This window comes from Salminus brasiliensis, chromosome 25 (genome assembly GCF_030463535.1).
Source record: "Salminus brasiliensis chromosome 25, fSalBra1.hap2, whole genome shotgun sequence".
In the NCBI taxonomy this organism is placed as follows: domain Eukaryota; kingdom Metazoa; phylum Chordata; class Actinopteri; order Characiformes; family Bryconidae; genus Salminus; species Salminus brasiliensis.
The window spans coordinates 12433601-12460172 of record NC_132902.1 but is presented as its reverse complement, the minus strand read 5'-3'; the positions used below and the strand labels follow the sequence as shown (position 1 = coordinate 12460172).

At 40.8% G+C, this 26572-nt stretch overlaps 1 protein-coding gene across 1 annotated transcript in view; it reads right to left on the bottom strand.

The window, feature by feature from the left end:
• Positions 1-26572, bottom strand: part of igdcc3 (immunoglobulin superfamily, DCC subclass, member 3) — a 131064-nt gene that overhangs the window by 39846 nt on the left and 64646 nt on the right. Inside the window, exons 3-4 of the mRNA XM_072671409.1 lie at positions 3633-3777; positions 895-1025 (exon numbers count right to left, since the gene is read on the bottom strand). Coding sequence (XP_072527510.1) covers positions 895-1025; positions 3633-3777 — 276 coding nt within the window. The remainder of the gene's footprint in view (positions 1-894; positions 1026-3632; positions 3778-26572) is intronic.

The following is a 26572-nucleotide window of genomic DNA, read 5'->3' as shown; positions in this document are numbered from 1 at the left end:
TAAAATAAAAGCCAATAGAATAGGACTCTCTGGAGTAGCTAAACATGAACTTATTGGCACCAAGCCTAATGCCAGGCGTGGGCCAGAGGGGTACAAAGCCCCACAGCATTGAGCTGTGGAGCAGTGGAACTGTGCTCTCTGGAATAATGGATCGTGCTCCATCCAATACTTTCGGGATGAGTTGGGGAGTTGAGGAAGAGGTGGGGCGGTGATCATCCATCATCCTGACCTTACTAACGTTCTTGTTGCTGAATGCAATCAAATCTTTATAGCAATGCTCCAAAGTCTAGTAGAAAGCCTTCCCTGCAGAGTAGAGACAGTTACTCCAACAAAAGTAAGATAAGCCCTTTTTTAATGCCCTTGATTTCAGAAGAAACAATGAATAAGCAGGTGTCCCGATACTTTTGTCCATGCGGTGTCAATGTTTAGTTTAAGCCTATTCTAATCTATGGTGTCAGGTATATCGTTGATTTCACTCAGCACAAATGAACGATTACTATTAAATGGTCGAGCGAGCATCATTTAAAACACTATCTCTACCATTTAAGATGATCTTAATACTGCAAAGCTATTGAGAAACTGAACTGAGGTTAGTTGGCTGCTCTGTATCTGATCACCCTTACTATCAACATTAGTTTCACGGGTGTGTTACTGAGAAATAACTGCAGATAAAGGGGATTCCAGCAGCAGTGTAGCAAAAGTGGAGCTTCACGCAGGCACATGCTTCAATTATGTCATTTTCCCATAATAAGGACAATATTCAGTCCACCATGCTGGGGACACTGAAATGAATACATTTCTGACATGTTAATCTGTCAGAATCAGCGAGAATGTGTGTGAGGTTGAGAGTTTTTGAAGAGTAGTGTATGTGCACATGTGTGTTCGAATCCAAACCTGAGACGGTGAGGTGGGCTCCAGCACTGTGTTTGACTCCAGCGCTGTTGTGGGCAACGCAGCAAAACACCCCGCTGTCCTCCGGTCGAACACCTGTTATCTGCAGCACACCTGTGGGCAGTAGAGTGTACCTGAGAGAACAAAGGACAGACATGGAGAAAGGTCAGTAGAGGATTAAAAACTATGTGGGTGTGTGTGTGTGTGTGCGCATGCATGAATACGTGTCTGCGTATCTATGCTTATGAGGACCAAATAGGAAATTAGGAAAGGGCATCTCATTTTAATATGTGATGGCTTACTGCTTGTCCTTACTTTCGAGTATATTGTAATAGAAAATTATATTTTATTAAATATATGTATGATTCTAGAATATACAGAGGACTTCAAAAGATGGAAATAACAAGTACCATTAATAAGATAAGATAATCCTTTATTAGTCCCACAGTGGGGAAATTCTCAAAATATAATATATTATAAAATTATAAATATATTATAATATGCTGTTTATAATATAAAGCAAGAATGGGAAACAGTAGCATTCCAGAGAACGCCTGGGCTAAACACTGTGAATTTCAATGGAAGACAACAAGCTCAGTTTCACGAAGAGCATTCAGATGGAAGATGGATATTTCCTTACACCTGTTTGGTGGTCTCATCACTCAGGCCCTTCCAGCTGCTGGAGGAACTGTGGCTCCCAGAAAGCCAATTACTACCAATTATAAAATAAATATCTTAGTGAAAATTAGAAATTAGAGACTATACCCGGGACAGAAACTACTTTTAATTGGGAAGAACTTTTGGGCTTCTACACTCAATTTCAACAAGCACTTAAACTAAATATTAATGTGGAAATGAAAGTGTAGCTGCTAGAAAAGCAATTATAAAAGTGTCGCACACTGAGAATTAGTATGGTAAGTTTTTGTAATGGAAAGAATAACCTTCTCCATAAGGCTTCAAGACAACAAATTTGAGGAAATTCCCCAGAAACACCCTTATTTTGTTTATTTATGTCTTATTTTGTTTATTTATGTCATTTAAAAGTTTTTTATTTTAAACACCCAAAGTTCTATATTTGAGTTTGTCAGTGAAAATCAGATGAATGACACTGTAAAGGAATCCAAACTACTGCTACATGTATAAACTGTTGTCCTGCTATTCTGTGATTCCAAATAAAGGAAATAATAAAAATAAACTATGACAATAGCTGCCATGTGTTTACTAAACAGTCTGTAATACATAGAATGAAACAATGTATCTATCCAAAAAATCAAATGAAGATGATTTATCGCTGACCCCAGATTCACTCAGTGAGCAAATACATTTTTAGTGTCTGATGTGTGTGTGTGTGTGATCCTTTAGTTTACAGTCGGAAATGCTAACAAACATTGCACTTAAACAGTTACCACTCATATATTGATGGAATTTTGAAAAAAAGAAAAAAAGACTGAATTTACCAACATGAGATTGGTGACAATCTAAGTCCAGTGTCTGTTAGCAAAATTAGCCTAGCATTTCATGTTGTGAACTAAAGAAGTACATGTTAAATATTAAACATGTCTTGGCTAACTGCATCAGGAGAAAGTGATATATTGATATATCATGTTCATTTTGTACATGATTCAAGTGTCAAATAATTGTTCCTAAAAAGTTCATAAAAATGTGTTACAAATGTATTTTTTTACTTTTTTACTTTTTATGCTCAGTATAATACAACCAGTTCATTAATGTGTGTGTTGTAGAAGGACACATTTCTCAGGCTGTGCAGTCTAAAGCTCGATTGCTGAAAGCCTCTAATCAGAGAATCGACTCTTCTTGGGATCAAGACACAGCTTGAACGTGTAGGAGTCAATTTTCTATTCCCGAATGCTCTGGACTCTGAGAATCAATTTGTTTTGACAGATACTATCAAAATAGGAGCATAGGAGTAAACTGAGTAAACTGCTGGTTCTCAAATGCCTGAAATCGAAGGATCAAAATGTCTATACTCAAGACCCAGCTTAAACGTGTAACAGTCAATTTTCTATTCCAGAATAATTGGACTCTGAGAATCAATTCTTTTTTGGTATCTACCTCCAGAATAGAAGCATAGGAGTTAATTGAGTAAACTGCTGGTTCCCAAATGCCTGAAATCAAAGTATCAAAATGCCTGGACTCTGAGAATCAACTCTTTTTGGGATCAAGACCCAGCTTAACCGTGTAGAAGTCAATTTTCTATTCCAGATTGATTGGACTCTGAGAATCAATTCTTTTTTGGCATCGACTACCAGAATAGGAGCATAGGTAAATTGAGTAAACTATGTAAACTGCTGGTTCCCAAATCCCTGAATTCGAAGTAACAAAATGTCTGGATATTTTCATGAATCAACTCAATTGCAATTGACTGCCTGCTTAATACTTAATACTTTGAGTCGACTCTCAATTACCTAATGCTTGGAATTGGACAACTGACTCCTTTTTGGCTGAACTCCCTATTTAGGAGTGTAAGAGTTTACTCATAATTCCAAAATGCCTGGAATAAGAGAATCCAATTAATTAGGATGGGAGAATCGGCTCTATTTTGGATAGACTCCCAGCCATATTGAAGAAGATAACAATTCCAGGACATGGTGGCATTGTTCTCTGAAGGTTTAAGTCTATTTCAATTGGACCAACCTTATTCTTCTGAGCTGATTCACCAATTAGTCATTCATAAAAGTTCTTACAAGTACAGTGTACAGTGTGTCCAAGACAGGTCATACCTCTCATCATTAGTGTCCACCGGTCGCCCATCTTTCTCCCAGCTGATGGTCGGCTCGGGCAGACCGTGGATTTGGCACTGAAAGCGTGCAACCCCTGCCAAATCTGCTCGCACTGAATGCGGGTGCACATGGAAATCTGCCATCGCTGGAGCGAGAGAAAAAGAGACAGAGAGAGAAGGCAGGTCAGAAACTCAATGATAGGACTGATTGTAAGAACAAAGGGCCTTCTTTGAAAAGAGACACATATAGAGACTTCCAGTTTCTATATAATATAGGCCTAAAAGGAAGCGAGTTAAGACTACATGTCCTGCTCTACACTGCTGGACTGAATAAAATGATTAGTATGCGATAGTTTTTAAACAATAAACACTCATTATATATTCCAGAAGTATGAAGCCAAGCATTTATCAGTAAAAGGGCTGGTGATGATACACTCTATGAATCAAACAGAATTAGATGTTGTGCTATAAAGAATATATCACTGTACAGCATCAATGTATCACTGGATCACAAATCAGCAATGTTTATGTAGCTACATGGCACCTACACAAGTCTTTCATGATCTCCTTAATATCTCTGTAGTTTCTCCTAGACAACAGATCAGACGGGAAGACAAAGGAGACTTTAGCATATGTCTCCAGAGATAAAGACCTCAGGAATCTTAGATGTGTCTTCTCTTGAGGTTTAATACAGATCTCTATAAAGTCTCACATAGTTCTCATTTCCTAAAGACAGGAGTCTCAATATGAACCCAACCATTTCTCATTCAGGCCTTTCAGAGCCTTCTCATGTTCTGTTTGGGCTGTTTCATTCATCTTAAAATCTACACATCTAACAAATATACAAATTCATGTTTTATTAAAGCAGCGATTTTGCTGTATCCTTGATCCTTGATCAAATAACCTCCTAACAAAAGCCCTGATAACCAATCTGGAACTCTTATAACTTATTTTGGACACTTTATGAGAAGAACCAGTTGATTATGCTTGGAATAGCTGAAGGTACTAGAGGAAGAGTATTACCAGCAATAAGGAGGAAGGATATAAACAGAGAAATCATGAATGAGCTGATAATAAACCTGATGATGCAAACAGAAGACAGGATATTCTAGAGAAACTAAAACTGATTAGACAGTTTTTTAACTCACTGAATGTGTTTAATTAGGGTTACGAAGCTTTAGTGATCGAGCTAATCTGAATTCCACAAAAGAAAAACAAATATGGAGTCTTGGAGGAAAATAGATTAAGACAAGAAAGAAACCTAATGTCTTATCTTTGTATGTTCCTATTTCTCCTAAGCAATTTTAGGAGAAACATCTGTGACCAGGTACATCTTTAAATAAAAGACATATATCTCCAAAATGATGACTTTACAGGAGAAGGCACAAATGTCCTTAAGTCTGAATGGAAGTCAGAATCTCAATCAGAATCACAAATACTTTATTAATCCCAGGAGGGAACTTGCAGTTGTTACAGCTGTGTAAGAATGTGTAAGAATAAACATTCTATAAACACTCTATAAAATAAAATAAAATGTACAACAAAAAGAAATTAATGTAAAATAAGAGTTTATTTCAAGTAATGTAGAGTATTTCTATTCATCCAGAATTTTTCTAGCAGTGCACAGAATCAACTACAGGGTTCAAACCATGGACAAAAACTAAAAAGGACAAAAATGGAGATACATGTTTTTCATTGGACAGCAATTTCAATGGAAATCAATGGAAATAAATCTGATCCCACATTTCTGGAGCATTTCTATTGTTCGATTCATCATTACATTTTGACGCAATGTAAAGAACAACTGTCAGATTCACAATTGCCCGACTGTGTCAGGGAGTGAAAAATGGCAAAAATGAAGATAGATTAGATTAGATAGATTTTGCGGGACAGCAACAATATCTGTACATGGTCAGTGAACAGGTAATCAGGTCAGCAGAGTGATGAGTTTAAAGACTGGAGACTGTCTGGAGCGGGTAATGGTATTAAAGGCAGAGCTAAATTCAGTCTTTGTCTCATCCAGGTGGTGGATGATGTGCTTACAAGCAAGACACACTAGGCAAAAATGCTTAGTGGTCCAGAGTCCTAGGAAGACTCTTCTTAATATGAGCCTAGATCAGTCTATCAAAGCACTTTATCACTATGGGTACGGGGTGGAAGGGTCAGTGGTCAATTTGGCATATAATGAAGGACCTCTGTGGGACAGGGATGACAGTTGTGGCTTTAAAGCAGGTGAGGACAGAAATCTGTTCCAGAGAGAGGTTGAAGATGTCTGTGAAAGAGCTTGTTGGCACACTCTTTTAGAACCACTTCTGGAACACTATCTGGGCCTGCTGCTTTCTGAGTAGAGACCTTCATCAGTGTTCTCCTTACCTCACCTCATCTGTATGAATTCTAGATCCTCTCTGGAGGGGAGCAGGGCAGTGGTGGAGGTTAGCCGAGCCCGAGTAGTGGTCTCAAAGCGGGTATAGAAAGTGTTTAGTTCAGCAGGGGGGCGGGTGCCTGTAGTCGTTGGATTGCTGACTTTGCTCCTGCAGTCAGTAATTGCTTGGATACCTTTCCACAAGAGCCTGAGATAACATAGGCTGCAATCACCTATGCTGTGCTCTTTTATGCTGCCCTGGTCTTATGAATGGTCTTCTGATCGACACAGTCTTTAGATCATGTCTGGCAGCTTTCGGTTCCTCGCTGGTGCCAGATTTAAGGGCAAGGCCTAGCAGGGCACATTGGCGCGTGAATGAGGATGATAAATAACAGACCCAGCTCAGTTGCAGGTGCTCACACATACATACTCATGCAGAGCTGGATGGAAGGAGGCCATTAACTCCAACAGAAGCTAGTTGAATATCAACCTGGACTTGAGAGCAACAGTGAAAAACAGTGATGCAGAGGAAATGGGAGTCATGTGGAACAGCCCCCCCCCCAAACCTCCCTTTCTATTAACACTGTTAAAGACGTTGCTGTTAGATGCTTTTTCTTTCCTAAGGAAAAGAAGACCACAGCATGACAGATATGAAAACTGTCAAACTCAACATCAACCTTTGGTTGGTAAATAATATTTACATATTTGTCAATATAATTTTATATTTACATTTTAGATGGAGGGTTTAAAAGTGCTCTCCTGACTGATATTTAAGTTCTCCATTGTCAAATGTTGACTACACGTATCCCAATATTTAAAAGTACTGAGATCTCCATTTCTCCATTTTTCAATCAATCAATCAATCAATCAATCAATCAATCTTTATTTATCAATCAATCAAACTTTATTAATGTAGCCCCTTTCAGACAAATTCAATTGAAATTTAAGGTGCTTCAGAAGTGACTGACAAAACAAGGATAGGATAAAAAGAAAGCATAAAAAAATAATAATAAATTAAAATATTTAATAAAAAAATAAAAAGTAAATAATTAAGATTATAAAGGTTCAATAATTAAACAAAATCATTCTTCTTCAATTCTTCTTCATTCTTCAATTAATAAATAATAAAATAAAATAGAAAAAGCATGGATATTAAGACTAAGAGAAAATTTATACAAAACACTACATAAAGGTGCTTAAAGATTTCAATGTTTTAAATTTCTCTTATATCAGTTGGAAGGTTGTTCCAGCATTTTGGAGCGTAGTGACTAAAAGCAGCATCACCAAAGATTTTTGCTTTTCTTTTGTGGAACAACTAAAACAGAAGATCTGGAGGATCTGCAGGACCTTCCTGGTTCATAAGCCGAAAGCATTTCAGTGAGGTAGTCTGAGTCAAGACCATGTAGTGCTTTAGAGACTAATAAAAGAATTTTTAAATCAATACGAAAACAAACAGGTAACCAGTGTAAAGACATTAAAACAGGTGTAATGTGTGCTCTCCTTTTGCTCTTTTTGTTTCCCCTTCCTCATGACAAGCTTATCAAAATCTCCACCTTCACGCAGATAAAAAGCATTTAAAAAATCAGGATAAGTGTGGACGGGAGACTGTGTGTCAGTCACACAGATAAAATAATATTGTTTATAAATATCGTGGCACTGAGAGGGGGGGGGGTGATTACAAAGCTTTGGTTTTTGATTTCTGTTTATTTCCTTATATTTTACAATTTTTTTATTAGTTCTCTTACTGGATATATTTACATATTTTTGTAAACCCTTATTATCCAACCAATATTTCAGTCAGGCTCTAATACATGCATCTACAGACACACACATACCCTCATTCTGCTGACTGAAAAGAAGGTTCTTGTCATTTAATGACCCTCAGAATGGCCTGATTAACTGGTCTTCATATTTATGTCAAAATGAAAATGATCTATAGTTCTACATCAACTGGACGGTGCGCACTGGGAAACACTCCTTTACGCCACTTCACTGGTGCTTTCATTTCAAATCCAAGCATATCCTGCGCTTCCTGTGATGTAATGCTGAGCGTATGTGTGTGTGTGTGTGTGTGTGTGTGTGTGTTTTCAGTATGCACTCAGAAAAAGCACTGAGTCTTAATCTTACAGCTTCAGGCATCAGCATCAAACAAATGAGTGAACTGTCAGTACACAGACCCATCTCAACTGGACCACGGCTGTGAGTGTGTGTGTGTGTGTCCATGACTCACGGCCCTTGTGTGTAAAAGGAAGTTTGGATGGCAGAGCTTGGCACAAAACAAACATCATCTTTAGCACATCTCAGCACTGTTTTACACTTTTAGATAAATGTGTTATCCCTTACTATTGGATGCATTTCTCATTACTATCATGTAAAACCTTCATAGTGTTAAATTGTGATTTTTATGATAAATAGACCAATAGGAATGCTCCAAAATGACTAGGAATAAAATCTTTTCACATTCAAGTAAGGTTTTACCTTCTCCTGTAAAAGGTGTGAACTATATTTATATACACTACCATTCAAACGTTTGGAATCACGTTGGAATCACAAATTGATTTCATTTCATTTTAATGATTTCTATATTACATTTGTATTTTATATATTCTATACAACAATAATTTACACTACGCAGGTTTAAACGCTCTAATCTAGACACTGTAGTCAATATTTCACATGCATGTTTGCCAAGTGTTAGCAGGTCATCTGTCTTATATGTGATTGTGAGAAATTTTACAAACTGCACATAATTAAAACCTACATACTGCTGAAAATACATAAACAATGTAGTTCATATGGTAAAAATGAATGGTAACGATGTACTTTATGAGGGAAATGAGTTTATTAAATAAAATATTGTGAATCAAATAATGTATTTAATTAAATAATTTATTTAATTTAAAAAGTATTTAATTAAACCCAGTTCAATTGCTTTGTACCACATTAAGTAGGTTTTGTAGGTTGTGCAGACAAAGCAATTTCTGTGTTTACAGTAGAAGAGGTAACTTCGTACAGTCATTTTTAAATCATCGAAACAGTTCATCACCCTTCTAGACAGTTCTTTCTTTCTTACTTTGTTTTCTTCTATTTCTCATTCTGTAGCACATTCTTGGACTCGCTCCCAGCAACCGTAGGTAGTATTTCACTTGATTTTCACCTTGAAACCTCCACCAGTAATATACACTCAAAGTAAAATGTACAGGATTGTTAAGTTGTGCTCTCATTATTTCACAATAGCCAATCATGACCTTGTTCCCTGTTCTGGGAGCAGTGCGTATTGTAATTTTTGTCTCACCTGTGAGAAATACAGACTAGTAGTGTGTTTAATAGAGAACACTTCAGCCTGAAGTCCACCTGTGTCTGGCATCTATCACTTATTTTCAGTTTTATTTTGGATTTGAAAAAATATATATAATATAAATAGTCCTTGGTTTTGTCTCTTCTTTTGTAGCAATCACCGGTATTGCCCAGGTGGGTGTAAGTGTAATTCAAAACCCAGAATCAGGTTGACACCAGTATAAAAAGGTTATATTTTTATACTATATTAAAAGTTGGAAAATGTTTGCTTGCAGTGTAATATAACCTAAACTAAAGCAAAATCACATGATTACAGTAGCCACATGTAGCCTAATGTTAACATTAACATTATTTAATTTCAAATTGTCATATATGACACTTATATTATTATATATTATATTATATATGACACATACATATATGACAATATTTTTACATTAAATATGGCATGTGCAAAAGTAGTGCTACATTAAATCCACTATGTTTTTTTTCCCTATATGTTCAATTCAGAAAATAACATTGAATTTTGCTCTAAAACAAGCAGCCTTTTGTTACATGAAGTTTTGTTTAATGTGGAGGATTTATTATTTATAAAAAAAATCAACAAAATGTGTCATTTAACTAGAAAAATACAAAAAAAATTTAAATTTTATTTATATTTACTGATATTTACTGTTAGGTTCATTGATAAGAATTTTTTATGTGGCGGTGTGGTTAATAAATTGTTGGAAACAAATGCTAGTGCTTCACAGAAACTGTAAAAACACCACGTTTATGAATGAGCAAATGTACTGCACATCACACTAAATCTTCTGATATACTTCATGAAACTGGCCCAGTGTTCGTTGTAAATAGCATAACGTGCCCATCATCTTTAGTTTTGTTGCAGGTCAATGCACCTAAATAGCTAGAAAATCACTTGACCAACAGCAGAAAATCTCAGTAGAAGTACTAAAGTAATACCCTGTCACTTTCTAAATGGTTTTAGGCCCCTTACATCTAAACTCTATGGCAGGGGTGTCCAATCCTAGCCAAAAAGGGCTGGTCTGGCTGCAGGTTTTTATTCCAGCCAGGTAAGAGCACTTTTGATCAGTTGTTTGAAGACTCACCAATTGATTAAACAAGTGGAATCAGGTGAACGGCTGGTTGTTTTTGTATTTCCAGGAGGGTCAGATCACATAACCTTCCCCAAAATAATTTTCTATAACATTTTACTGACACAATAATACTGCAAGTAAACTTTTCTCAAGTCTAAAAACCTAACTGTATCCAGTATAGCTTAAGCTATACTATAAAATCTCAAGCAGGTGCTTTTAACATTACCTGGCTCACTCTGTTCAAGTTCTCCTGTAAAGGAGGGCATATTCTGCTGAACTGTTGAGTAATGAGGAATGCTTTTTGATGTGTTCATTACAAATATTAACATATATTACTGTAAAAAAACATCTAATCAATCAAATAGCTGCATAAATGTTTGAATTCTTGTGGTGAGATTAGACCATTATATTTTACAATGTTTCAAAAAGCTGTTTAGCGCATAAAAGGTCCCGATCAAGCCCTCCAATTTTCGGCCCAAAGTTACGTCCTTGACCACACAGCAGCGCTGAGTCCAGCCGGGTGCCCAAGTAACACTATCTCTTGAAAATGAGGGGGGGCTCGTCCTGGATCAGCAGTAAATGCTATCTCTCCACCCAAAGCTAATTGAACTGCAGAGCACATGTAGGCTCCCATTGGGTCCCGGCTCTCGCTCTCTGTCACTGGGTGAAGGAACGTGACATGGGGACGGGGGGAGGTGGGGGGGGGGGGGGTGTGTAGCTGTCAACACAAACTCAATTAGCACAAGGCCGGGCTCTTTCACAGCCTGCGCCACAAGTGCCCTTCTTCAAATGTCAGCCGTAATTAACTCAGGCCGAGCAGGCCCGTTTGGGAACACTCTTAGCATAACAAGAGCCAGGACCCCCTCCTTGTTACTTTGTCTATCTTGCTTTTTTTCCCAGGTTTTTTTATTTGTCTTCCGACTGGTCCGGATTATTTTAGCTTAGCTTAGCTTAGCTTAGCGCTCCGCCGGACTCCTGTAGAAGGGGGCGGGTTGGTTGAGTTAAGCTTTCTCAGAGCTGCCTCCGTAATGGGCTGTTTTGTTTGTGCAAATGGCAAGACAAAGACGGAGGGGTGAAGAGAGCGAGAGAAAGGAACACACACACACACACACATGCTCACAGAGAAAAAGAAAATTCTCAAAGGAGACGAGGGGAAAAAAACGAAATGAACTTCCCCACGTCTGAGAGATTGCCTCCGCTGGAAAAAAGAGGTCCATCTTTTTCCTCCCTGCCTTTCCTTTCATTAATCTAATCTCTCCTGTTTTCTGACCATTGTGTATTATATGTATTTCTATTACTTACTGTCATATAGCTTCTCTATTTCTCTCCATATGTATATATGGCAGCCCGATGAGACCGGAGATTGACTGTGTCCAGTCTGTTCCGGCTTACCTGGGCAGAGAGCCAACGGCCATACCGTCCTGCTATCCTTGACTGCAAATCTGTAGAAGACAGCCTACGGTACCTAAGTGCTGACAGGGTGAGGAAACGGTCTTCTTGGGGTGTCGTCTTCTTGGGACGCCCACTTTGCGGGCTATCTCCGTCATCCCCCGTTATATTAAACTTGGCCTTCAATTTGGAGATGGTACTAGGGCTCACTTCAAATAATGCCGCAACCTGGTTTTGCGAAACACCAGTTCAGTCAAATGCGGCGTGTCGTTTATTAGAGCAAACACCTGCTGACCACTGTAGTAGGGCCCATGCCCAATCAGTGTACCAGAAGCTCAAAACAAGTGTCAATAGCAACAGCAAAATCAGATTTGGCAAATTTTTGATGGGCGCAATCCACATATTCAGCTCTACTGCTCATCTTACAAATGCATGTTCCTTACAAATATGGCAGCATTTAAAAGGGAAATGAACAGGCTTTCCAATGGTATAAGATTTGTTGCCAAGAGACTTCTTGTTACAACAAAGAAATACTAAACACTAATTTTTGTGCTATGTTTATATATATATATATATATATATATATATATATATATATATTTTTTTTTTTTTTTTTTTTTTTTTTTTTTACCCAGACCTCTCATCTGTGCCTCTTTTTTAAATTATTATTTACATATTTTAATTATTGCCATTGATGCACTGCAGTACTCCACATTTGTCTCAAGGTCAGCATAAATGCTGTCCTCCACAAGCCAAAATGAAATGAATGAAATTAAATCATCTCATTAACATTGTCTACTGACCCCAAGTCAGCTGGTAACATCTCTGTGGATTGACCAACACACAGTACAATGGGAAAGTAAAAGAAGCTCAGTGCAGATCTGAGAAGGATGACTGTAGATTTAGGAATGAGACAGAAATGCCACTTGGAGCCATTACTAAACAAAGGCAGATTCTAAAACCATTTATTCAAATAACTGACCATAAGTCTGGAAGGTCTGGAAGAAGAACCAAACGGTCATTCTTATTTGAGAGGAAACTGGCTTGGACGGTCAGAAACAACCCAGATCTTTAGAACCACCCATTCTTTCACTGATGTGTGTAAACTGCTTGATTTTATACACTTGCAGCAATGGGACTGAATAAAACCACTGAATTTGAATGAATGATAAAAAAGGTATGTCCCAAAACTTTTGTCCACACAGTATTTATATAGATATAAGTATTTAAATAAAGTGTTGGAAGGAATGTCAGAATCTATATAGTGACAGAAACTGAACTGAGGGCAGCTTTAGATGTTCTATGGTGGCTTTACTGGTAGCCAAGGAGTGTCTATCTTTAAGCCACATAAACACACACGTACACACACACACACATCTGGAGCATCGAAGACCAGGTTGTAACTCACCCATAAAAGAATGCCTAGAGGGAAATGGACGGCCAGTTTACCCACAAGGCACAGCGGCAGGCATGCGGAGAAAAGAGGCTCCAGGGGAACACACACACACACATACACACTGCCCATGATCAAAGCCTAGCTGATTTTTCAGTTCTCACACACACAGCCACACACACTCTCTCTCTCAGCCACGTACACACACACAAAGCCTGAGACAAATTGCTACTGCCTTTAAAATAAAATCATGGTACATGAATTCCAATTCAAGTTAACTTCCCTAACATTACTGACACACACACATACACACACTCACACACACTCACACATACAAACTGGTCTCCGTGTTTGGGGAATACGGTTTTGTCAGATTCACTGGACGCAGCAGATGTGGATGGTGGACAGACCACAGCTCTTAAAGGGTGACCCACAAATGCACACATGCATGCACACACACACACACACACACACACACACACACACACACACACACACACACATCCTCTCTCTTGGGCCTCTGCCCTCTACCCTCATGCATAAAACATGCAGCCCAGAGAGGTCCACTTTTCTAGTGCCATTATGGCTAGCTCTTTCTCTCTCACATGCGCACACACACACACACACACACACACACACACACACATGGTCACATGTAAGCACAAACATTCATGATGTCTTGTATTGTATGCTTATGTACTAGGAATACACACACTTATACATACTCAAATATATATATGGACAAAAGTATTGGGACACCTGCTCATTCATTGATTCTTCTGAAATCAAGTATCAAAAAGTTAAGTATTAAAAAGTAACAAGGAACATTGGTGTGGCGATTTGATTGCATCCCCAATTGCCCAACTTATCCCAAAAGTATTGGACGGAGCACCATCCATCACTCCAGAGAACACACTTCCACAGCTAAATTCTGGAGGGCTTTCTACATGGCATTAGACATGGTGCTTATAGGTTTATGTTTATCTGCTCCAGAGGGTCATGTCCGTTCTCTACAGGGACTAGAAAAGCTGTGTGTGTGCATTTGTACTGTATCTGTGTCAGTTATGGGTGCAACTCAAAGCTGAATGTATTCATTAAAAAGAGTGCCCACAAAGGGGTGCCCACATTTGTGGGATGTTGCTGTCATAGGGAAGGTGTACAGGGAATGGACTTCACACACACTGATAACTTATAAAACATACTTTGTATTTAGAATTTAATTCATATGCACGAATACACAAACATTACCGGCCATCCACACACACACGTGCATACACACATACATACACAATTACATAAACAAGAGGTCAAGTTCATTGGCACTCTGGAGTCAGCAGTCCCAAAAAGCTATTTCATAGCCTCATTATTATTCATCTCACTTACACACACACACACACAGAGAAGCACAACACTCTCACATTATTACAGATCACTTCTTCCCAGCCAGCATTTGTGTAAATTAACCAGATCTAATTCAGGGGGAGAGGAGAGAGAAAGGGAGGGAAGGGGGGGGGGGGGTGACAGAATGAAAGAAGTGATTAAGGAAGGAGAGAGAGAGAGAGAGAGAGCGTGAACATGGAGCTCAGGATGTGGTTAGTTTTTACAATGACAGTCACCAAGGAGACAGTGACACAGAGAGGAAATCAAAACTCTGACCTGCTGCTAATGGTGATTTACTGCAGCAGGTATGCATCCCCCCCCACTTCACAAGCCATGTCCAGCCCACTATGTTCAGCCCCCCCAGTGTCCAATGTCTGCTGCTGCTCAGTCTCTGCTCCTTCTTCATTATATTGCTAACTACCACGAATGTATCTTTTATTACTCCTCTGATTTACTGCAGTGCAGGTCTGTAGTACTGTAACTGGTAAGACAAGGTCTCGTAGGGTAACTGAGACTGGGGGTGTCTGATTCATGGGTTTAACCTCTTCACCAAGTCCACTCAGACTCTTTAGTCGATGGCAGGTCTTTATACTTATTAAACCACGGGCTCTACCATGATGCAAAGGCTCTTGTGTTGGTTCCAGTAATGCAATCCAGTGGGTCAAATGGCAGCAGTGAACCATTAACAGCAGTGGGCAGTATATACTGTATGCTTGTTGACTGATGCTCTACGACTCTTTAGGATTTGCATGGTCACATTTTTTGTTGTATAAAAATGCACGACTGCAATTTTCCCCCAATTTGGGCCGCCAATTACCCAACCCGTACATACTCTCCCGCCCCATCGCACACAATGCCGCCAACACTAGTGAGGGCGGACCAACACACGCCCCTCCGACGCCCCTTTCGAACTGCCAGCGATGCAACATCACGGGGCAACCAATACACCTGTAGGGAAGCGTGCATACCCGGCTCCAACGCACCAGCCTGCAGATGCCAGTGATGGCCAGCACTGTAGCAAAGCCATGTGGGGAGAGAGCGCTGTCTACCCACCCCGGAGAGAGCAAGGCTAATTGTACTCTCGATGGCTAGCAGCATGAGCGGGATTCGAACCAGCGACCCTCTGATCCACAGGCCCCCTTTACTCATTTCTGATTAAAAGGCTAAAATTGCTAATGTTTCTAAATGCTAATGTTTGCTAATGTTTACACGAACGTATTGGAACAATTAAACCTTTCGAATTTTACTGTTTATTATTCTAAACAGCACGCTGCCGTGGATGTGTAGGGTCACGCCAATATTCAGAACTTTAGCCTTTCGTCATGCTGGAGGGACTTCCAGACATGTTAGCTGCCCTTCCTCCGTTGCCTGTGCTGAAGCCCAATGAAGATTTTTGAGGAATGCTGAAGACCGGGGTGCGAGCTGTTAAATGGTGCAGGTGGACGACACAGTGACTGTAAGAAAGGCCTATAGGGAGCCACCACAGAATGTCTATATTCTGCACAGCCAACACAGTATGTAGCTGTAGGTACGTCAGTATATATATATATATATATATATATATATATATTATGCCTCTCTGGACTCAAAAGGGTCCTAAATGTTAAACTAAACACTGTCGTGAAGAATATCTCCTTGTTGACACTGGAGAGCACTACATCATCTCCAGACTAGCCATTTGGATTGCCACTTGAACCAGGTCTCATAACTGCGGCTTTTCTTGTGCCAGTGTCTGCAAAAGTTGAGCTCAATCTCAAGCCGCAAGCCAGAGGGAGAAAACAGGGATCAGCGCTAAGCAAAAGACCTGACACTAGATTCTCTACAGTTCTGCCTCTACATTGTGTGTTTTACGCCTGTTTCATCCAGTTTGTTTGCGAAGGTCCAGCAAATGAACACCTCTGCTGTCCTGCCATGATGCAACAGGAACGCATGAAGCCAGCTGGGTCTAAATCTGAGCAACGTGTGTGTGTTGTCAGTATCCTGGGGTGGAAAGATTGGAGAGTAGTGGGTGTTCTGCCTCAGTCATGGAGTGATGTACTAATTCAGTACAGTGCTCTACCCACTTTTTTTTTCTTGCTGCTATGCTGAGAGAGCGGATGTGTAGTCAACTCGCCAAGCTAGCCTTGGCCTATGGTCATGACGCAGTACACCTGCTATTACACAAGTGTTAACTACAAAAAATGTGTGTATCAGAGAGTGAATTTGAGTGACTGGTGTTGGTAGTAAAAGACAAGCAGCATTTGGACTAGCTAGGCTAGATAAATTACCTAGCAGGCTAAACCCCACACAGCAAAGACTGTGTTCCATCTAACTGAGACTTAAACGATACATGTATGACTGGAATAAAAAAAAATACTTTTTTTAGACCACCAACACTGCTCCAACAGTTACAGCTTTGATTTTTGAGAGAGCAGAGGAAATCAATCTCCATTCTCACTTCAGATCAGAAAACATCCAGGTGTTTCCATCTATAATTTCACAGGACTTTCACTGATCTGCATGTTTAAAAAAGGGAGATGGTCATGGTCATTTGTATTGCTCCATCACTCTGTACAGGCTTTTAATGCACTTTTTATGATTCTTCTTGAAGGTTACCAGTGGTTTTCAAAGGTTGGTGAACCCTCTGCAAACATGCTTGTGTCTTCTTCTCTGTATGGCTCATCCCCATCTGTGCTTACAATCTGTAAAGTGTTCTTGATTAGTTTTCCAGGACTGAAGGCAGCCTATTATTCAAGAAGCAGTGGTCCCCAACCGTGGTCCTGGAGGCCCTCTGTCCAGCACATTTGAGTGATTTCCTGCTTCCAGCACATCTGACCTAACTAATGAACTAATGAACATGTAAGTGGATGTGTGTCAAAGCAGGCTTTTAATCATGAGATAGCCAACTTTGGTTGGTTGATCATGAGTTTAACCACGTTAGTTCCTGCAAATCAACGCAAAGCATATTCCCAGTGATAGCGCAAATGAACTGAAATCAGCTGTGAATGCATTGTTTTACAATAGGCCGAGCATGTGTAAGGCATGTAACGTAAACTTGGCCTGCCTCCATGGTACCAGTTCCTTGATCACAAACTTTGCACTGACCTTTTGTCTCATCATACAATCATTTTAAAAGGTGCCCACACTGATCATTTCTTAAGCTTCTATACTTGTTTAGCCTTAACGGCCACGTAGAAAGTGGTGCAGTTTATCATTTTCTGAGGCGAGGTGACGTGGATGCCAGAATTTCTAAGCTATGGTTTGTTTTGATTGTTTATTATAGTAATAAATAACGGTTCTAACTAATGCAAATTGGATATGCTTGTCTACCAATACAACAAATATGCTTAACAGCTAGTCCAAGCCGGTTGACCAACATTGATCATGACCATGTTGGTTCACCAGTATGACCAGCTTGGCCAAACTAGTCAACCAGGTGGTCTAGTTGGTCATGCTGATGAGATGAGATGAACAAGCTGCCAGTATAGGGTGCGTTTTTGCCTAGATGACCATTTTTTTCGACCACCTTGACCAACAAGGACCAGCTTAGACAATCCGAAACCACTTACCAGCAAAAGCTGGTCCTGAGCTGGGTTTTTCTGCAAGGTATGCGCTACACCTTCTCATTATACTGAAGGGGATTTTTAGCTTGGCCAATATTGCAACCATAACTACGATGTGGGTCGTGCACGGAGAGGTCAATGGCTAACAGACCATACTGTTTGTTACATGTTGCATCCCTATCTGCTCTGCTCCCTGTGACATCACTCGGCACTCGCTGTTCCAGCAGGCTGCTGCTCCCCCTCCTCCCAACAGGCCAGTATAATGGGAATGGAGGCTATAAATAATGCATATAGTATATGATGCTATTTGAGCGCAGAGAGGTATTGCTTCAACAGGCTTTAAATAGGCACACTGAAATACCATTTTCAGTGCCGGGAGCCAAGGGATGGCATTTTAATGCAGATGTGCTTTTTATAGCCGCACGTACGCACTCAGTCCCACACCCACATGCGTGCACATATCAACCCATCACCCATCACACCTGTGATTAATCTGTGCAGTCGCAGTAGGTGCTGATCACTCTGTAGGGGCCTGCTGCTGCTCGCTCTGTCTTGAGGCGGCTGGCATTGTGTCGCTTTAACACACTTCCATCCGTAGCAGCAAAGTCACAGAGGTGAACACACGTCAGATTGGTCCCCGCATTCACAGGAGAGCCAAGGTGCTTATGATGAGCATCATTTAGCAAGCACTAGGGATGTAGAGGGTTATTAGTATATATGGCTATCCCAACTCATCTTAGCATTCGTTTACATTATCCAATGTGTGTCAATTAACACGTATCCATGTGTGTCAATTAACACGTATGTGGTTCCCACATTATTTTACATATGAATAGTGCTAATCATAAATAACAGGATTTACATCATGGATAGTTTATATAATTACAAAAATGAAACACATCTGTCAAGAAGGTACAGCTGTTTGACCTTTTGACTTCAAATGATGAATATGCATTATCAGTGTGCATCTGCTTAATTCTGCCCCACAAACATTTGTTTATTTGTTTGCGAGTTTATTTGTCTCTGCAGAATTCCACATCTGGCGTTCTTCTTTAGCCTAGCTTTGAAGAGAGGGAACTCTATCCCCCAGTGAACTCATGTAAAATTTAATGTATATGTAAGTTAATGTATATGTATATAGGTGTTGTCCAATGAAAAACATGTATCTCCATTTTAGGCCATTCTTAGTTTTCTCCATCCTTGGAACCATGTAGCTGCCCTGTACACTAACTCAATATTTCTGGATGAATGGACCAATAGAAGTGCTCCAAATTGACTTGAAATGTTTTTTCCTCCTCTTGTAAAGCTGCTGTTTTGCAACGACATTATATACATAATAAACTGTAGAACTGTGTGTGTGTGGTGCTTTCTAAGCCCAGACAGGCATGGAAAACACAAGGAACCTTCGAACACTTGGAAGTACATTCACCCTAAATATCAGCGGGTCCCCCCATGGTAGGGGGTCAATAACAAGCTTGTGGAGGCAGGGCTTAGTGAGGTGCGATCAGAGGCTTTGTGGTTACTCTATGTAACTGGAGGTGAGATTCAGGCGGCTTTCTGGCCCTGCTTGGAGCCCCCAACGCCTTAAAACAAGGTAAAGGACGATGACGTAAGTGAACCCTTCAAAAAAAAAAATGGGTTGAATCTGGCCTGGGGCAGAATGACCTCAATTCTATTCAGCCTTAATCATGAACTCTTTACTTTAAAGCTTAAAAAACACTGTCTTGTCCTAATCTATCTAATTCCTATGTGTAAGAAATAATGCAACATCTGTATATACACAACATCTGTATATTTTACTGTATATATTAATACATGCTTGTACATTTTATAACAGTGCAATATTGTACGTACAGTGTAAGTTAACTTATGGCCCAATGAAAAACATGTATCACAAAAAAGAGAAGGGAAAATATGGTCTTAACATTGAATGGAAGTCAAAGTGAAATATGAGTTTATTACATGTAATTTAGAGCATTTCTATTGGTAGATGCACACAGAATTAATTACACAGTGTTCAGAACAGCTACATGGTTCAAGTAAAAATGGTCAAAAATGGAGATACATGCTTTCCACTGGACAGCAGTGATATATTCTGTATTATACTTTATTATACCTCACTAACGTGAGGGACTGGGGCAGTGGTGGCTCTGCGGTTAGAGCGCTGGGCTATCGATAACAAGGTTGTGGGTTCGATTCCTGGGCTCAGCAAGCTGCAACTACTGGGCACTTGAGCAAGGCCCTTTACCCTCTCTGCTCCCCGGGCGCTGGAGTTGGCTGCCCACCGCTCTTGGTGTGTGTGTGTACTCACTGCCCCTAGTTCACTAGTGTGCGTGTGTGTGTTCACTACCACAGATGGGTTAAATGCAGAGGACACATTTCGCTGTACAGTGACAAATACATGCACCTTTACCTTTTTATCCACCTCTACACCTGTGTTAATACACCTGATTTGATTAGGATGTAATGTCTCGGTTTCTCTCTCCTCTCTCTAAAAATATCACTTGCTCAGAGCGGACTGGTATACTCTCCCTGCAATTCGTCAGTTTTTCACTTTAACTGAACTTGACAGCTGAATGGAAACCTGACAAGTGACAGTGTTATAAAACACTCGGCGCCTCTCATTCTGTCTGGTTCTGCCTCTCGTCTGAACATACCAGATCTGCGTTTTTTTCCCGCTGCCTGGCAAATCTCCTCTCTCAGCTGCGCTGTCCTAAATACGCTTGTATTGATTGATTTGACAGAGTGTAAGCGCTACAGCCTATACTTAATAAAGTGAGATAGATGCAGGCAGTACGTCAGGCCGGCACGAGAGAATCTCAATAACAGCAGCTCGCGCAACACCAGCACACACACACACACACACACACACACACGTGCATATACACTTAGAATATAGGCACGGAAAATGCACACTCTCGAACACCTGAATGTACTCCTTTGTCTGACACCCTACGTCCCGTCCACCTCTTCAGATGGTCTACCTCTGACCCAATCTATTTGTCATTGTGACTGAACTATAAAAGCAAAGTTAATTAGTCCGTAATTAATAGAAATCTCATTCTGTTATGGACTTGGCATGAGTCGCCAGCCGGCGAGAGATTCACACTACGGCGCAAAGGGCAAGCTTTTGTCTTTTTATGCCGTTGAAAAGATCATTAAATTACTGTGGCGAGGACGCAGGCCTGTGTCTCAGCAATGCATCAACTGGGGAGAGGTTGGGGGGGGGGTTAGCACACCATTCGGCGGCACCATTAGGAGAGCAAGGCATCATGGGAGAGCCAGCTAATTAGCAACTCATTGAAACGAGGTCTGTTTTTGCACAGCAGCGGAGGGGAATGTGAATGAGCTGCTTTTTGATTCTCTGCACTTCACAGCGTAAATATTGCTACACATCAACCTGAACATCGTAAATATCTCGTTAAAGAGAGAGAGAAAGAGGGAGAGAGGGAAAAAGAGAAAAGCTGATGCTAAGCTGAACATCACTACAGAGCGAAAAGAGAGAAAGGAATGTGAATAAGACAAAGTGTGTGAGAGAGAAGAAAGACAGAAAGAGAGAGACAGAAAGAAAGACAAAAGAGAAAGAGAAAGCAAAAGAGAAAGAGAAAGAAAGAAGAGAGAAACTAAAGCAGAGAGAGAGATGAGTAAAGATAGGAGTAGAGAAAGAAAGAGGAAGCAGAGAACGGAGACAAAGAAAGAAGAAAAGAAGGAAGTGAGAAAAGAAAGGAGAGAAAGAAAAAGAAGAGGGTAAAGGGAAAGAACAAAAAGAAAGAGAAGAGAGAGAGAGCGGAAAGGGGAAAGAGAGAGAAATAACACAAAGAGAAAAAAGAGAAAGCGTGAGAAAAAGTAAAGAACGGGAAAGAGAAAATATATAGAAATGAAAAAACAGAAGGAAGAGAGAGAGAGAGAGAGACAGAGAGAAATGAGAGAAAGAAAGGGAAGAGAGAAAATGGGAGAGAGAGATACAGCAAGAAAGGAGAGAAAGAGAAAGAAAAGAGAGAGCAGAGAGAGAAAGAGAGAGAGAGAGAGACAGAGACAGAGAGACAGAGAGAAAACGAAAAGGAAAAAGACCGAAAGACAAAGAAAGGAGAGTAAAAGAAAGAAGAGAGGAGAGAGAAAGAAAGGAGAGAAAGAAAACGGAGAAACAAAAGCAGAGAGAGAGAGAGAGAGAGAGAGAGAGAGAGAGAGAGAGAGAGAGAGAGAAAGAGGAAAGAAAGAAAGGAGAAAGGAGAGAACGGAGAGAAAGAAAGAAGAAAAAGAAAGGAGAAAAGAGTGAGAGGAGAGAGAGCAGAGAGAGAGAGGAGAAAAAAAGAAGTGAGAAAAAAGAGAAAGAGAAGAGAGCAGATCGAGAGAGAAAAGAGGAACAAAATAAGAGGGTAAAGAGAAACAGCAAAAAAAAGGAGAGAGAGAGAGAAAGAGTGAGAATAAGGAGAGAACAGGAAAGAGAAAATAGAGAGAAAGGAGAGAAGAGAAGGAAGAGAGAAAGGAAAGTAGGAAGCGGGAGAGAGAGGAATGAGTAGAATGGCACAAATAGACAGAGAAAGAGAGGCCTAGCTAACTAAAGAGACTAATACATATATATATATATATATATATATATATATATATATATATATATATATATATCAATATATCAATTAATGCAGCTGAATCTCCACTTCCAGATGGAAGCATTGTTCCACTCCTAACAGATCCACACATTAAAGAGGCCTTGAAGACTGAAAGACAGACTGGGTGGGAGTGGAGAAAGAAACAGTGGCCGAGCGAGAGAATGACAGAGGGGGGTGAGGGAGAGAGGACCTGGCTATTTTCCTCTGCAGTGACCCCGGGGGCCTTCACCATGCCCAACAGCATGCTGTCATAATTACACCGAGCACAACAGTCCCCGGACATCGCAGGATTGCTGAGCTGCCTGGTGCAGGAAGGGCAGGGCGTGGGGATGGGAAAGGAGCGGGGGGGGGGGGGGAGAGAAAGACAGAGAGACAGACAGACAAAAAGAAAGAGGCCCTGTATCAATTGAAATTAATTAGCAGGGGTTTTGCATGGGAGCTCTTGCATGAGCTGCTGTTGCTGATCCTTTTTAAGCCTTAAGGCCGGGAGCATGGAGAGTGTGTGTTTTTGTGAAAGTGTGAACAAAAGAGATTCATTTGACTGATTCATTTCAAGAATCAGAACTGATTCACTTCAACCTCAAAATCCACCATTACTCATATTTTTTAATAAATAATTCAATACAGAAAAGTGAGCAGGTTGTGACTGATATATCTGCTGGCACAAGATGGAGTCCATGATACACTAAATGTCCAAATATTTGTGGACACCCCTTCTAATGAATGCATTCAGCTATTTTAAAGTCCACCCATTGCTGACACAGATGTGTCAAATGCACACACACTAAGAGTTTGTCTAGTCCCTGTACAGAAGTACTGCCAATACAATAGGACTCACAATAGGAAGCAGATGAACATGAACCTATTGGCACCATGACCACAATGCCAGGTGTGGGCTAGAGGTCTATATATAAAGCCCCCCAGCATTGAGCCAGTGTTCTCTGGAATGACGGAGCCCCATCCAGTGCTTTTGGGATGAGTTGGGGAGTTAAGGATGAGGTGTGGTGGTGACAGTGGTTCTACTGCACTACAGTACTGTACTTTTCTGCGATATTCCAGAATCGACACAGTTGAATCATCACCAAAAGAACTACGTGTTACTGGTTTGCACGCCCCCCCTACGCAGACTGGATTCGTGTGTGTATGTGTGTGTACTTGTGTGAACAAAAGCGAGCTCACAGAGGCGCTTTTGTTTGTTTTAATGATGGACCGACCGCAGATCAGCACGCTCATTACCTCACTTCAAATGCGGCCACTGCTTTTTCACAGAAACATCCCAGTAACAAGCATCTGAAAGGGCCTGCTGCTCTCCATAGCTGCATCTTTCTCTCCTCTCCCTTTACTCCGTCTCTCCCCCTGTTCCCAGGCCATGCCTCCCCCATCACTCTTCTCTCCATCTTTCTCTCACTCTCTCTCTCTCTTCCTGCATGTGAAAGGACCAGGCTGAAAGTAGGCCGTCGCTGACACTTCATTAAAATCTCATTAGCTTTGCATCACCTATTCCCTCCCCTTTCCCAGCTTCCCTCCACCTCTGAACACCAGCAGAAGGCAGAGGAAGGTGGGCTTTGTGTCTTCTCTTCGCTAGATACTGTCACCTCTCTAGCTTCTGTAAATGCTATGCTACGTATCGCTACACCGACTGCAAACTGGAGCTCAAACTGGAGCCCACCTTTATGTGCTGGAGTACACAGTCAGAGCAGAGAATGGCAAGGACAGGAGGGAAAGGACCTGAGCTGTAGATGGGGGGCTGGGGGGGGTGGGGGGCTTGCCATGTGCTTTCGCCCGCCACGGTCTCGGTCGCTCTGTTGGTAAACATCCCGCTCTACTGCACTGGCTGACCACGACAGACGAATTGGCAGTGTTCGGCTATGCTAACACTTACACGGGCCATAAACCCAGAGACCCAACATGGCACGACTCGACTCGCTGCCAGCCTGCCATCAGTGAGACACGCACACACATACACAGCCTCACACCACCACCTAACCCCCCATCGCCCAGTCTCTGCCTCTGTACTCACACACCCAGGTCCCTCCTCCCTTTCTGGCCCCTGTTATCCTTAGCCTTTACAGTTAGAGGATTCTTATTTAGTCATTTTTATAGTGTAAATTAGCGGTGCGTAATTAAGTGTGTTTCTCAAGCTTACTATGAACAGTTCAGGATTTACGTGAACTGCAGATTATCTCCAAAGTTTAACCGTAACAGTCTGGACGCAGAGCTGCAGTGAAAGCACACAGACTGAGCAGCTGTCTGTCACATAAACGGAGCATGTGGAGAAAACCGGTACAGTGTGTAAACACTGAGCCACAAGAGCCATAAGACTACACAGCTACACAGCAACAGTGACACCACTCTGGTGTGTAAGTGCAGAGCAGAGTTCTGTTAGTGTGAGGTGTGGGAGTCTCCTCACAAACTAACAGAAACTCAAAATAAAAGACACAAATACAAACGAACAAACAGGCCGTGTCAAAATAAGTCACGAATACAAACGAACAAATAGACCATGTCAAAATAAAATGCACGAATACAAACAGACTGTCCAAGTAAAAGAGTTAAAGTCACTAATAAAAATAAAAAAAAATGAACGAGCAAACACATCTTGTCAAAATAAAAGTCACTAATCAAAAAGAACGAATGGACCATGTCATAATGAAAGTCATTTATACAAACAGGCTGTGTCAAAATAAGTCAGTAGTGCAAACGAGCAAACAGATCATGTCAAATTAAAAGTCACTAATACAAACCAACAAACAGACTATCAAAATAAAAGTCACTAATACAAACCAACAGATTATCAAAATAAAAGTCAGTAATATAAACCAACAAACAGACTGTCAAAGTAAAAGTCACTAATACAAACCAACAAACAGACTGTCAAAATAAAAATCACTAATACAAACCAACAAACAGACTGTCGAAGTAAAAGTCACTAATACAAATGTACAAACAGGCATGAACTTTTGTTCATATAGTGTATACGCACAGCATTACACCCCTTATCTCCACAAAAATATATTAGAACTTAGAACTAGAAGTCAGGAAAATACCATTTTGACTGAGAGTGGGACTTGGAAAATACCACTTCCCTGGGGGATTCTGAGTGCTCCCGCCCGTGCTGAAAAAAATGTTCTTATGTCCAAGCAACTGATCAATAGGCTGTTTTATCATTAAGCCATATTTGGATCTTCAAGAGAGTCTCTCTGTAAAGCCAGTTATTTCTCTGCTTGAGCTCTCTAGCACAGAAAGCCCCCCCCCCCCAATCAGTCATAGCTTCTGTAAGAGCTGCCTGTTCCTAAACAACAAGAAAGGTTAATAAATGGGCCATGCTCTGCTTTTTTTCTGGACTTTGAAATATTGTAAAGGCGAGGACAGCTGGGGGTGAGCCATCATTTAAATTCAAATGCAAAAGTCATTACTTTCTCCTTTTTCCCCACTCCGGTTCGTCAGCTCTGGAAATAACAGGCACGAGAATCTCGGCCCACGCATTTGAATAACAAGCTGAGTGGACATTTGGCATCCCAGTCCTTCTCAGTAAAATTACTTCCCTCTCATTAGACTCGGCTGTCGACAGCTATTCACATTTCTGTTCAGTATGTCCTTCTGTACTACACATCTTGTGGTCAGTGTGGAGCAGTTCTTAGCGGAGAACTGCTCTAGAACTAGACAGAATAACACAAAAACGGCGGACACAGGATTTAAAAAGCAACACTGGAAGAATGAACCTGATGCTGGAGCTCAGGCGTGGAGACAAGGCGTGTTTTCCGCCTGGTGAGTGCATGGGTGTGATTAGGGGGCTGATGGATGGTTGTCACATCTGGTGGTGTTAGGGAGATGGGGCGGGATGGCTTCTGTGGGCCCAATCGCCTATGAC